This window comes from Phialemonium atrogriseum (genome assembly GCF_030411735.1).
Source record: "Phialemonium atrogriseum strain 8032-3 unplaced genomic scaffold QBC33scaffold_1, whole genome shotgun sequence".
NCBI classification, from domain to species: Eukaryota; Fungi; Ascomycota; class Sordariomycetes; order Cephalothecales; family Cephalothecaceae; genus Phialemonium; species Phialemonium atrogriseum.
This window is the reverse complement of record NW_026848138.1, coordinates 461,529-474,710: the sequence shown is the minus strand read 5'-3', so window position 1 is coordinate 474,710 and position 13,182 is coordinate 461,529. Positions and strand designations below refer to the sequence as shown.

Genomic DNA, 13,182 nt, shown 5'->3' with positions numbered 1-13,182 from the left:
GAAACGTCCTTGGTCCGGGTTCGGCCGAATAAGAAGGGCTTAGCTTCCACCTTATTATGCCTTATTATTTCCCCCGTTTTTCCCGTGCCGGAACCATTTGACGCAATATTGCACGTTCAGGGCAAGGGCAAGGGTCGTACTTGGTCTGAGCTAGACCTAATCTACCCCTATCTGATGCATCCGTCTGGAAGGGGGTCAGGGTTCAGCTTGCCTCAGTCCACCGTCGCGTGTTTTCCAATACTATCAAGGTTGGCTGGCACCGTGGTGCACTCTCCGCGGCATCATCACAGTTGTCTGGAGAAATGTTCGTTGGCAGTCTATAATATAATAATGACAAGTAAACTAGTAAGGGGTATTTAAATAATTGAAGGTGTGAATATGAAGCTCCCCATGCAGTGTAGACGTGCCCGATTCTCCCCATCTATGAAGCCACTAAACCCTTCTCCCTCCCACGAAACACTAGTTGGTAAGACCCCAGCGAGGAGCATTGATGATGAAGCCCATCAAGCAGCCGGAGATGATGCCGGAGATGGGGAGGGTGAAGATCCAGCCCATGTAGATCCAGGAAACCATACGCCAGTTGATGGTCCTCCAGGTGCCCGAGCAGAGACCGACGCCGACGGTGGCACCAGTGATGCACTGGGTGGTGGAGACGGGGAGCTCTGTTTTGGTCAGACGTTAGCATCGCTGAATTATAGGCATTCAGGAGAGGGAAGAAAAGGGGGGGGACTTACTCAGACGCGTAGCGATGATGATGGTGATGGCACTACCCAGCTCCATGGAGAAACCACGAGATGGGGAGTGGAGAGTGATACGGTTACCCAAGTTCTTCATGATGTTGTAACCATAAGTCCACAGACCAATGACGAGAGCGACACCACCAAAGGCCCTGCAAACATGTTAGCGTCTGACCCGTTTCCCCTTCGGGGCTTGGAGAGACATACAAAATCCAGGTGGGAACGTCGGACTTCCCGTTCTGGGGGAGCACGCCGGTGTTCCAGATCTCGAAGATGGTAGCATAGGGACCGATTGCGTTGGAGATGTCGTTGGCGCCGTGGGTGAAGGATGCGGTGGCAGCGGTCATGACCTGGAGGAAGCTGTACATGAACTCGGCCCTGTTGTTGTAGTGGGCGGCGTGGGCGTGGAGCTCCTCGACATCACCCGATAGAAGATCCTTGCGCTTCTGCATGTTGACGACGTCGACATCGACGCCGCGGAGGAAGGCCCACTTGAAGTACCAGAAGATGACAGCGCCGCTGAGGAGCTTGCCCTCGGGCTTGGGGCCGATAAGGCCCTTCCTCTTGGGAGGCTCGGTCTCCTCGCGGTCCGTGTCGGAGCCGTTGGCGGAGATGATGCCGTCCGACGCGGTCTTGCCCTCCGTCTTGGGCTCGCCCCCGACAACGGATCCGGCCTCACGAGCACGGCGGGCGTCAAGCTCCTCCTTGGTCAAGTGGCCCTCGTAGAAGTCGCGGATCGGGTCTTCGGCACCCTCGGGGGGGTCGGGAACCTCGCCGCGGCGGAGCAGCAGGGGACCGAGGGGAATGTGCCACCAGCGGAGCTGCCAATCCTCCTTGATGACGACGCGGTAGAGCCACGGCATGAGGAAGGTGGCAATGATGAGAGCCCAACCGAAAGCGACACCGACGATGCATCCGGCAATCTGGGCATCCGTGAGATTGATCCTGGTGCTCGCTCCCTTCCAGATGAGAAGCATGGCAAGAAGGCCGGCGGTAAGGCCAAAGTATAGCGGCACCATGAAGAAGGCCTTCCAGACGGGGTTCTTGCGAAGCATGACGCCGTACTTGGTAATCAGGAAGATGATGGCGGCAAAGATTCCCGACAAGCCAGGGGCGATAATCCAGGCCAGGAAGACCTGGATGACACCGCCGTTGATGAGATCGGTGCCGCCGGCTTTCGGGACCCAGGTGATACCATCTTTGCCGAGGGCGGCAATGCCCATGCCGATGACGCCGCCCATGATGGAGTGGGTGGTTGAGACGGGCAGACCGATTCGAGTACAAATGGTGAGGTAAGTGGACGAGGCAATGACGGCGCAGACCATGCCGAGCATGAGAAGAGACGGGTTACTCTTGAACTCATCGACCTTGACAACCTTGGTGCGGATGGTGTCGGCAACGCGGGCTCCCACACCCAAGGCGCCGCAGAACTCCATGATGGAGGCGAGGCCCATGGCCTGGAGGTAGGTGACGGATCGGGAACCGACTGATGTGGCCCACGAGTTGGCAACATCATTGGCACCTATTTCCCTTTGTCAGCATCAAGGGCGGGAGGAATGGGTGCAGAAGGTGCGAAGCTGGAAGGAAGCCATACCAATGTTCCACGCATCCAGGAATGCGAAGATGGTGCCAATGGCCATCAGATAGTCGTACTGGTGCAGCTGCATCTTTGCGGTTTGGTTGCTTTCGTCCTATCCCTTCAGGGGTTCGAAAGACTCACGGTTGAGCGGCGGGCTTGTCTGCTGGTGGTGGACAAGAGAGAGCTTGGTTTCAATATCGGGCTGGATCTGCCCTTCTTAAGGGTATCTGAGGCTCGACCGTAAGTGAGCACGTGGGCGTGTGGTTGACTCTCAGGCATGTGTATTCCCAGCAAGGACTTTGCCTCTTCCCAGGCGCGAGATATGTGGGCCTTGGACTATTGGGCCCGGCCGACTGCCTGGTTGGTGTGCCGCTTGTTTCTTCCTTGCTGAATTAACGGCTTGGCGCATCAGGAGCTGTTTCTGGAAGGCCACTCACATGCAAGATCCGGTTCCATGGCTGGCGCATGTGGAGATTCGTGCCCATGCGACCTCTCGGTCAGGACGAAAGGCCAGAGCCGTGGAGGTAGCATCCAGTCCCATCTTTGCAGGCATATCGATCTTGGCAATCCCTATTATTGTAATCGCGGAATGGGCTCGTGGGGGTCTCGAATGGTCATCTCGAGCGTCGATCGAATTTGCCCTGATTACAGTTGCACGGTTTCCCCAGAAAACAAAGTCCATGCACGAGACACTGGGTCCCCTTGCAAGTTTGAACGACTAATCTAGCAGCCTACCCTTCGATCTTAATGTCGAGCCTATTGTTCCCAGAAGAGCCGCAGGGTGGAAGTTAGGGTCTAATTACCTCGGCCATTAATCATTGGAGGCTGAGTGCTTCAACACGCCCACGCGGGGGTACAAATAATCCTATGAGGAAAATGCAAAAGAGAGTGGGAGGCCATTCAGTTTGGGAGAATCAGAATTCAACATCAGAGCACGTGGGGCTCAGAGCTGGCATGTTGCCAAGATAGGAAAGCAATCGCCAAGAAAGGCCAAGTCTCCAAAGCCGTCGCCAAGAAAGGCCAAGCCTTTCCAGTTTTCTCAGGCAATTGACCAATCAGAACCCAAGATCTTGCACGTGTATTTCCCAATTTTCTTAGTACTCTGGTCTTGCCTTCCGCTTTTGGCGAGGAAATGGACCACGACTCCAACACGTTTATCTGTCGATGCAGACCCTCATCATGCAAGGACCGCGTAAATTGACCATTATGCAGTCCAATAAAAAGAGGCTCTGGTTCTAGACTACGCTAGATGCTGCAGTTTCCATTGAAGTCAGCCACAAGGATGGGATGGATGTTGCTGAGATTCTGGCAATGCTCAAATGGAATGTTCCAATGGAATGTTCCAATGCTTCTAGCCAAGATGGCACTGTCGGGATATCCGTCTTGGCTTATCTGTAAGCCCCGATCTCCCTAAATCTTGGCCGATAACCGTCCCTTAAGGTCAGCAGCACCTCCTGCACCTCAGCTAGCACCACGCAGTCGATATTGCTAGACCACTCGGCGCGGAAGGTTGCTTCGGGTGCCACGAGGACATTGAGGTGACTTATGCTGGGGTTCTCAGTCTCGGAAGGATCACCCCTCCCCTCCACGTTGCGTGCGGCCCCCATGTCCGTGGCGTGCAGGATGGCTAGGATCTGCACCTGCAGAGATTTGAGCGGCTGGATCACGACTATCATACCTTCTATTGTCATATCCACTAGCGATCTCCTATAGGACCTCTCTCTAGTGTCCATGGAAAGTGGGTGCATCTCCTCAAGCGCAGAGAAGCGATCTACTTAGACGGCGCATTATTTCTGCTGCTGTGACTTGATGGAATGAGATCGACTTATGGCTGCGACAGGAACAGCCGTGGCCACACTTGGGAACGGGATACGAGGCCAAAGCCTGCTGTTTGCAACCGTACGGAATTTGATGTATTAAAGATTTGCGGCAACCGAAAGGCCATATCCGATCATAGCAAACTGCTTTATTACACGTTCCTGCCGATCCGACAGCCTCGCAAGCACCATCTCTGCAAATTCCCCATTCCACGACGACTGCGCTTGGAGGGTGGCCTGCTCAAACCCAGGAGGGTAGACTCCTGCCACGCCCCAGTCAATAATCCACACCTTCCCTTGCGCATCGAGGATGAGATTTCGTGGCGCGATGTCCTGATGTGTAAGCACCACCCTCTGGAATCTAAACCTCGGGGCACGCCGGTGTAGTTGTTTAAATCGTATGCAGACGTCGATCTTATGGTTGCACCAATCCTCTAGGTCTTGCAACGTCGCGAAGGGGCCGGCGCCGTAATCTGTGAACCAAGGACCCTCGAATTTCTGGCCTTCCGCCCCTCCCATTGGTCCTGGCGGTAGTTTGAGGGGTGTTGACTGCATTGTCTCGATCATGGCGGCAACTTGACTGGCCACTAACTGCCGCTGGCTCACATCTAGAAAGTCCCAACACTCCTCAACTGTCGGTCCTGGCACATAGTCCATCACGATGAAATGACCTTTCACAGGCAGCCCATCCGAGATTCCGGGGATATCAGCTGCGAAGGTGCGGTGGACTTTAGGGACTGGCAGATGCAATGACTCTGCAGCAAAGATCATATTCTGAGACTCGACCAGAGCAACGTCTTCTCCGCCCTTGATGACAAGTGACTTGGAAAGTCGCACAACGTCAACGCCGCCATACTCGTGAAGTTTTGGTGCAGTGGAAAACAGACGTGCAAGCTCTTGGTCGGATACCAAGGGTAGGTCTGGCTGATCTAGCGGAAATGAGAGACGATCATCTCTTGCTTTTGGCTACACAAGCCCGCGCACGTTATTTTGTTATTGTGCCAAGAAAATCAAGGTATTATACAGTCCTACATACATCTCTATAAGGCTTTGGAAACCCATGCTGAACGGTTGCTCCGTTAACTATGGGATTTGCTTGCAGTCTAGGTTTTGTTGACTGTCTAACAAGGGTTTCTGCACGTTTTTGAGCTTCTGAATTCTTGGATAATAAAGATCCCATGTCGATATGTGGATGGAAAAGTGGTGATAATCTCTCTCGAGACGCGGTTTTCGAGGTGATGAGGTGGTAAGTTTGAGTCATCTGGCGGTTTTTTGAGAGTTGAGGCTGACCTCTTTTGAACCTGGAAGCGGGTCCTGAAAAGCACAGCAGTACCTAAGACACCACCGTAGGTACCTACCTAAGGTACTATACCTAGATACCTCGGAAGGGTTTTTTTGTCTAGAGCTGAAATGGGGCCTCGTCTTTCTCGGACGTTTTGACATGGGGATCATTACGGATCCGTATGTGTCGGGGAAAAGAGTGGATAGAAGACGCAGATAGAAAACGGACCAATGCCAGATGGCCGTCTGGCAGGTGATGATAGCGGAGCCGGGGGCAGTTTGACCAATAGGATACTGCACATAGCAACATACTGCCCACGCAGGCAGGCAGCACTGCCACCTGGCATTGGCCTTACCGGGAACTGTAGGTATGTTTGGTAATGGGTTGTTGGTTGTTAGTTGCGAACGTATTTTAGATCATTCTGGTCGTTACTTCTGCGAGCTTTGAGCCGCCCTGAAAAGCAGCTACTTGTCTCAGGCCTCTCAGGACCGGCGTGTTTGTTTAATTGTTCCCGGGGGTAGTGGGCGACAAGGACCATGATTGGATTTTGATGACCGTGTTGCAGGCGCGCTGGGTGCTCCTTGCTGCATCCATAGGCGGGTTGTAGCACCGGCGGCAACTCCTAAAATAGCAACGCAGATGTGATTCCTCCCAAGACTAGAGGTGTTTATGTTTATAAAGGGCAAGTCCTGGCTTCATTGTGCTGAACGATGCTCATTCATACACCTACAAACCAATATCTTCACAACCCTCAAGTCACTTCTCCCAGCTTATCGACCAATGCCTTTCACAATGGGGAACTGCTTCAGCAGCTCGGGAGGGAAGGGGGAGGCGGAGGAGGGAACTTCCAAGGGAGCTACAGGATTACGACCCCGTCCGTACAAGAAGCTGGAAAAGAGGGGAGAAATATCAAATGTTCTAGGTTCTCCGCCCTTAATGCTTGAAGGCTCCCTGAGTATGCATAAACGATAGATTCGCCCTGCCTACCGTGACCGTTTTGACTAGTTTTCAAATGGTTGACACTCGAACAAATCAGTAATTTCGGGAGCTTAGTATTGTTTTAGAAACGACGTGGCAGAGGGTAAAAGTCCCTAGAGTATACCTTGGTAACCAAAACAGTCGTAATACGCTAAATCAATTTGCTGGGCACCTAAAAAGAACAGCAAAAAAAAAAAATTTTGTCCATAATGTTGTTGTCACAAACGTTATCCATGAAGCAATGAGAAAAAGAAAAATGCAAAAAGGGCCTCCGCTGCCGGGAATCGAACCCGGGGCGCCGCGGTGAAAACGCGGAATGTTAACCCCTACACTACAGCGGACCTTTAATTTCGGCCCGTTAAGGAGGCTTGTGGAGCGCAGAGAAGCATTAGCGTACAAACCCTTCCAGGTGTCAAAGGTATTGACAGGTGGTGCTACAGTCGGACATAGTCTGAACCATCGCTGTTGACATGGTAAAAGGTGTAAAAGGGGTGAATTGTGTAGAGGTGACCACATCGGGGCCTTGTTGTCTTATGCTCCTTCTTTCTGTTACGGATCAGAGGTGTGGTTTGTTGAGCATGATAATATATCGGGAGATCACTACGTTTTATGCCTTCAAATCGACCAACCAGACTCTGCTCTCTCCGGTGGTGTGTCGTTTCACCTCCATTTCGCCATTGTTTTTTTGGTGTTGTTTCCTGTCATGAACAGCACCCTCCTGAGGTTGCACGCCTAGGTTCAGGGCTCGGGGGGGGGGGGCCGCCTCCGCGGCCGCGGGGTCAGGAGTGGCCGGGGCGTTTGTGCTCTCAGGCAGGCTTTTTGCCATAAACCACTATGCTAATAAAAGGTTAGTGAGCCGAAACCAAAAGATAACAACATGGCCGTTGACTTACATGGGCAGATAAGCATGGACCCTGCGGTCTCTGAGTAGCTCCCTGACCTGGGCACAAAAGATCAGGATATCCTCCTCGGCTTGGACCACCCGAGGGTTCTGGTGAACAGTCCCAGGGTCAAGCCCTCAACACATATTCTGCGGACGAGTGGGATGGATTAGCAAGCGGAGAGCATCAACGGGGTCAATAGGCCGGCTTACTTCCGGAGCTCATGGAATGGTATGCTCGACCGTTCTCAAACTGGTATTGCATCACACTCGATCGAAGGGACGCAACGGAGTCGGTCAGCGGCTATGATCGCCAACGGATTAGTATCGGACTTGCATAGGGTCTAGATCTATCGACCCGAAGCACCAAGAGGCTCAACCTTGCAGTGCTTGCAGCGTGGAGCCTTCCCGGGTCGCAAGTTATGGAGCACAGAGGTGGGAGGGAACTGAAGGTTCCACACTTGTGACTCCTGAAAGAAATAAAAAGAAGTAAAAGGGGAATTCCCAGAGATACTACAGAGACGGCGGAATCGTTGTCGAAAGTATCAGCAGTCTGCGGAAAAGTCAGCAACACTCTAGGAATCAAAGGTGTGTAAGCTTGAGATTGGCTTGTAAAGCCGGCCTCGACTGACAATAGCCTCTGTTCCTTGTCTGCTGTCAGCCATAATCTTGCGATTGTCTGGTATGGAGCTGTTTAAAGCTACGTTGGAACGGCGGCTAGATTGTAGGATTATCAAATCATGAGATTATGAAGGAGGGAGGAAAGAAGGAAGATAAATTGGGGTTGTATCTGAATCTACCTATATAGACTAAACATAACTCAATCCAACAACTAGCAAAGTGTCTTCCACTTTTCATGCACTGTTTCCGCTCCCAAACCCAAGCATTACGATACAGACGATGAAAGACCAAACCGGTCGAGAGTCCACACCGCCAGGCGTTGTCCGGGTAAGAGGGGTCGACAGTTCAGAAACTACTTGTAAGCAGTCAAATCAAACCTCAGCCCGGGCCATTAAAACAATGATTAGGGAGTGAAGGAAAGGCCTTTCATTCTCGGGACGATTGTCATGTCGCGGATGTCGTCATGCTGGAAACCCCAAGCCAAGAAACGCTCGGTACCCATGCCCCATCCCGCGGTCAGGATAGGCCTTCTCTCTTGATCTCTGTGTACCACGCATATCCGTCGATCGAAACTTGGTGATGTTCAAGGGCTGTGACCACGTCCATAGCCAGCATGTATCCTTCGCCGAGACCTAGGACCTCCCCTAGGCCCAGCAGCAGATCCGCGCAACGCGCTTTTGTGTGGGTCTCATCCAAGAACGCCTGGTAAAACGGCCCGCTGAGATGGTCAAATTCTGTAAGCCAAACGGCACCACCGAAATGCTCGATTAATTTTAGCTCTCCCCTGCGCGCAAGCGTTCGTCCTCTGGTCTGGTTGGATGCTAAAACGTACTTCCAGCAGTCGCCGACCATCATGGGGAGTGCCAGGGCATCATCGACGCTAATCTGGGGGAACTTGCCGCCATGGGAACGGAAATTCTCAAGCAAAGCGACCAGATGGTCGGTTGTTCCAGCCACGGTTCTGACCAGCTTCTCGTGTTCCTGCTGGAAAATGGAAACGAGCTAGATAATATATGCCTCTGCCGTTTCATCATGCCTGTGGAGAAGGAGCCCACAAGCTCGCACTCGACATGACAGAACTGGTTAAGGTGCACTGCATCGGCCATCTTGCCTCGAAAAGAGGTATCGAAGTAGTAGACGCCAGGCACGTTGTCATGGATGCGAAGCATGTATTCCAGGTACAACTGCATCGAGTCTGCAAGATGTGTCGCCTGGCCTAGAAAAAGGATAGGTACGGGCTCCGAGTCGGAGCCTAAACCCATCGGCGAGCTGACAGCTTCTGTAATCGCGGGTAGGAAACAGTATTTGTAGCCAAGTTTCTTCTGGAAGAAGGCGACAGAGATGTGAAAGAGGACATCTTGAGCAAGGAAGAGGTTCTTGTACCAGGGATTCTGAAGGACAGCAGATAGATGCTTTGATGGAGAAGTCCAAGAGCGTGGGGACCTGGCGGGTTCGAGGCGATACATGCCGCGAATGTCGAGCGTAGCACATGTGAGGGATTCGACGTCCTTGACCAATGGCCCACTCAGCGAGCTCACATAACCTTGGTACGTCTCGTGAAATGGCACCACGGTCATGACCGGATCATGTGCTGCCAGGCTATCGTGTATGGGGATGAGTTTGACGTGCGCATAGTCGATCGCGAATCCCTCGAAGATCATACCGCATCGCCTGGTCCCAAGGGCCTGCCGGAGAAATCCCGCGACACGGTGAGCTGCCATCATCAGCTTGGAAAACGGCTCTTTGTCGATGGAGAAGATGTCGCTAGATAGATGCTTGCGCGGGACGAGAACCGTGAAACCGGGAGTGTTGGCGAAAGGGGTGAGAAATGCTACATGGTTATCGTCCTCCCATAGGCGCCATTGTTGAAGCTTGCCTTGAACGATGCGAGCAAAGAGATTGGCATCATCCTCTTCGCCATCGAAGTGATTGTCGAAGGGTGCGGACAACCCAGAGACGGTTTGAATCTTGGCGCAGATATCGTCCTGTCTATTGGCTGCCATTCGAGGTCCATCCTTTGAGGACATGTATCCCGGGAAGCTTTCGTGAAACTCGGTGAAGTCGCTAGTGATTGGCTTCCACTCCTCACCTAAACCATGGAGCGGGAAGAGCGCTAGGGAACTGCCGCCTTCTGTGACAAGTGCGCATCGTCCCACCTTGTAGTGCTTGCCAAGGAGAGAGGCTGTTGTTGAGATCATGGTCAAAACCTGGACAAATTCGTCCGGCCGAAGCGAGAACAAGTCCGAGCCAGACTAGACAATTGCTAGGACGTGCCCCGGTGTTGTGGGGTGGCGAGAATGCCCGATCAAGAGCTGGCCGTCGTTGTGGATTTCATGGCATGGAAGAATAGGAATGGTGGCCGGACAAAGGCGGGTGATGGGAGTGTCCGACGAGGAGGATCCCCAGGCCACCGGAAAGAGCCGGGCGGTGGACTCGACCGCGGCGTTGCCGTCTGCGTCGAGTGCGATCAAGGCACACGACGCTCCAGTAGCAGAGACGCCGCGCAAAGCCCGACGAGCGGCATCGCCGAGGCTGCTGCCAGAGGCGTGATATTTTGGCAACGTTGGCTGCTACCAGCTGTTTAAAAATCTGGCCACCCGTACCGCTGCTATAGATACGTTACGTTAGAGAAGACCTCCTGTCTAGGGCGGGCGAGCTACGTATGTCAGGTACCTACCAAAGAACGCTCAGTTGTGCGTCTGCGTACAGACCAGCACCGAGGACGGCCGTGTCGCCAATTCGACCAGGGTGTTTTCCTGTAGGTCCTCCAGTCGACCCGCCGGCAGCCAGGAATCCGTGGCTATCGAGGATGACGGCACCGACAGTGCCCATGTCCGGGACAGCTCTGACGTGCCCCTGCTCAGCCGTGCTCTGCCAGTTAGCTTTGCGGAATAGCGTCGTGAAATAGCTGTTGGCAACTGTGTCGAAGCCGAGGTCCTTGGCCGCCTCATCGGCGGCCCCGCCGACAAGCATCGTATGTGGCCTCTGCTCCAAGAGAGCACTTCTCTGCACAGCCAACGGCGCCGTAACGGGTGAGGTTGGTGGGACTTCCTTCGGCGATCCCTGCTTCGAGCTAGATTATTAGAATTGGTATTGGTTAGCGTAATACATAAGTAGTGTGCGGAGACGGTTTGGGGGTTCCTACCTGGTGGATCCCGTCACGGTTCAACGCTGAGCCACGCCCGGCATTAAACACGGGACAATCCTCTAGAGCGGACACTGCCAGCAAGACAGCGTCCTTAGCCCTGACCCCGTTCACCAGTGCAGTCGCTACCCCTGCCGGCAACGGCCTGGAGCTTTCGCGAAATGTCCCGCTGGCGGCTAGCGTATGGGCAAGTCTCGGCGCAGCCACCATAGAGAATGAAGCGCCAGTGCGGGACCGTCATCGTGCGCGAGGACGGCACGGCCATGGAGGATGAAGTAGTTCGTGATGCTCTTTGAGAGTAATTTAAGGCGGACGATGCTCGGCGTGGATAGCGTATTGCTGTGTCGTGGTTGAGCCGCAGCCGAGGAGTGGGCAAAGGGTGAGGGTGAGCCATCCGCTGCATCACCGTCAGGGAAAAGGGAACAATCACATGGATGGTATGCTGATCAGGTGATTGTACAAACAAAGTTCTGAGAGTCAATCAAAACTAGGTTTTCTGCCGTCGCATCAACCTTATTCCCAAACGACCGTCTTATGAGCCTGCGCTTCATCTTGAATGGCACTTGTCCCACTTGTCAAGGGTTCGGACTGGTGGTTCTGCACTCCCATTCTCTATTAGAGCAGCCATGGCTACTACGAAGGCGGCGCCTCTTGTGTGGATCAACGGATTCCCTGGCTCTGGAAAACTCACCGTGGCCATGGCTATATCAACATTGCACAAAGCAGTCATCGTTCTGGACAATCACAAGCTGATTGACCCCGTCGAAGCACAGTTCCCACGCACCCATCCCTGCTATCAACACGAGCGACAGTCCTACCGTCAAGCGGTTCTGGAGAAATATGTATGCGATACGGCTACAAACTCAAGACTAGTCGTTTTCACAGGTATGGACTGCACTTGTTTTCCAGAGCAAAACGAAGCTTGCCATGAGTTATGCTAATGTAAGGGACTAGATTTTCAGTCAAACAATGATCTAGGCCGCAACGTGGCCTCGGAGTACAGAGATGCTGCCTATAGAGCTGGCTGACCCTTCGTGCCCGTCTACCTTACCTGCGATGCAGACACCAACCTTGAGCGCGTCGCCAGCTTCGACCGCCTCAGGAGTGGGACAACCAAGCTGACGGACGCTCAAGCACTCCGAGATTTGCGCTCGCGATGCGAGCTGTTTCGCTTTGACAGCTGCCCAGGTCTGACGATCGATTCCACCAACCTGCCACCATTAGAGGTGGCCACGAAGATCCTGGCATTTGTTCAGAACAGCGATATTGCCAGCACATTACATTTTTTATTCAGGGGCTGCTGGAGTTGAGTTCGGCGGGGGATGATGGCCTGGTTTGGGTCCGGTTTGACTTTGCTTTAAGGTGGCGCGAAGGGAAGTCCTAGTCTATGCGGACCAGAGACGTCTTAAGGATGCCGAGGCGATATACGAACGGCACTTCGAGGCAAATAGAAGGCGTGGGGGCTGGACCACACGTCGATGCTCTCCACGGCCGGTAATCTAGGCATCCTCTATAAGGACCAGGCCGGCTCAGCGAGGCCCGGCGATGCACGAGCGGGCGGTATGATGAGGCTCTGGGTAGTCAGTTGCCACCTATGTGCCGACACTTTAACTTGATGCAGAATCTTGTGGCTTTGTATATTAACATGGGCAAGATATCAGAGGCAGAGGTGCTTTATACGCTAACAGAGGGGACTTGAAGCCGGGTTTGGCACCGAGGACGATCAATATCAGCGTGCAACTCTAGCTTGAGAATCTGCCAGAACTGACAGGACTTGAGAACATTAGATTTCCTCTTCTAACTGGAACAGAATTATCTAAACCATCTACTTAAGCCTTGGACGATCTCGTCAGACTCCCTGAAGCTTCGCCTCTGGTTTCTCTATTAAGCTTTTTGAACATTATCTTCGACTTACAGCTTCTTGCGAATGGGAACAACCCCCCCTGACTCGAAAGACTTCTCTTATTAAATCGGAAGGGTTGACATCTAGAAGTCATGACATGCAAGTTGCTTTTAAAACAGTAGAAACGTCCGCGAACCATTATCAGACCAGACGATACATAAATTCAAGCGACCGGAAATGGCCTCGCCACATCGAGGTCTGAACGCCACCCAAACCGACAAGTGAAAGATAGCTATCAAT

General features: G+C 53.1%; 4 protein-coding genes and 1 non-coding gene across 5 annotated transcripts; 1 reads left to right on the top strand and 4 right to left on the bottom strand.

Moving 5' to 3' along the window:
- Positions 1-305: 305 nt before the first annotated feature.
- On the bottom strand, positions 306-2,821 carry QBC33DRAFT_607871 (phosphate transporter). The gene is made up of 5 exons (XM_060432345.1): positions 2,754-2,821; positions 2,332-2,695; positions 945-2,259; positions 735-889; positions 306-662 (listed from the first exon to the last, which is right to left on the bottom strand). The coding sequence occupies exons 2-5, from the start codon at positions 2,402-2,404 to the stop codon at positions 460-462; spliced, it is 1,746 nt and encodes a 581-aa protein (XP_060288463.1). The 5' UTR covers positions 2,405-2,695; positions 2,754-2,821; the 3' UTR covers positions 306-459.
- An 883-nt stretch (positions 2,822-3,704) lies between these two features.
- Positions 3,705-5,545, bottom strand: QBC33DRAFT_614884 (kinase-like domain-containing protein; the record flags this gene model as incomplete). The annotated part of the gene is made up of 3 exons (XM_060432620.1): positions 5,166-5,545; positions 4,290-5,099; positions 3,705-3,956 (listed from the first exon to the last, which is right to left on the bottom strand). The coding sequence occupies exons 1-3, from the start codon at positions 5,193-5,195 to the stop codon at positions 3,705-3,707; spliced, it is 1,092 nt and encodes a 363-aa protein (XP_060288462.1). The 5' UTR covers positions 5,196-5,545.
- A 1,117-nt stretch (positions 5,546-6,662) lies between these two features.
- QBC33DRAFT_t3 lies at positions 6,663-6,734 on the bottom strand. The gene has a single exon. It is a non-coding gene; the product is annotated as a tRNA-Glu (tRNA).
- A 1,676-nt stretch (positions 6,735-8,410) lies between these two features.
- QBC33DRAFT_614883 (uncharacterized protein) lies at positions 8,411-11,406 on the bottom strand (the record flags this gene model as incomplete). Its single annotated transcript, XM_060432619.1, has 6 exons — positions 11,169-11,406; positions 11,040-11,113; positions 10,572-10,900; positions 10,165-10,429; positions 8,950-10,101; positions 8,411-8,896 (listed from the first exon to the last, which is right to left on the bottom strand). Exons 1-6 carry the CDS (start codon positions 11,302-11,304, stop codon positions 8,411-8,413), a joined length of 2,442 nt encoding a protein of 813 aa, XP_060288461.1. The 5' UTR covers positions 11,305-11,406.
- A 165-nt stretch (positions 11,407-11,571) lies between these two features.
- Positions 11,572-12,186, top strand: QBC33DRAFT_520646 (uncharacterized protein). Its single transcript, XM_060426393.1, has 2 exons — positions 11,572-11,924; positions 11,994-12,186. Exons 1-2 carry the CDS (start codon positions 11,666-11,668, stop codon positions 12,065-12,067), a joined length of 333 nt encoding a protein of 110 aa, XP_060288460.1. The 5' UTR covers positions 11,572-11,665; the 3' UTR covers positions 12,068-12,186.
- The last annotated feature ends 996 nt before the right edge of the window (positions 12,187-13,182 follow it).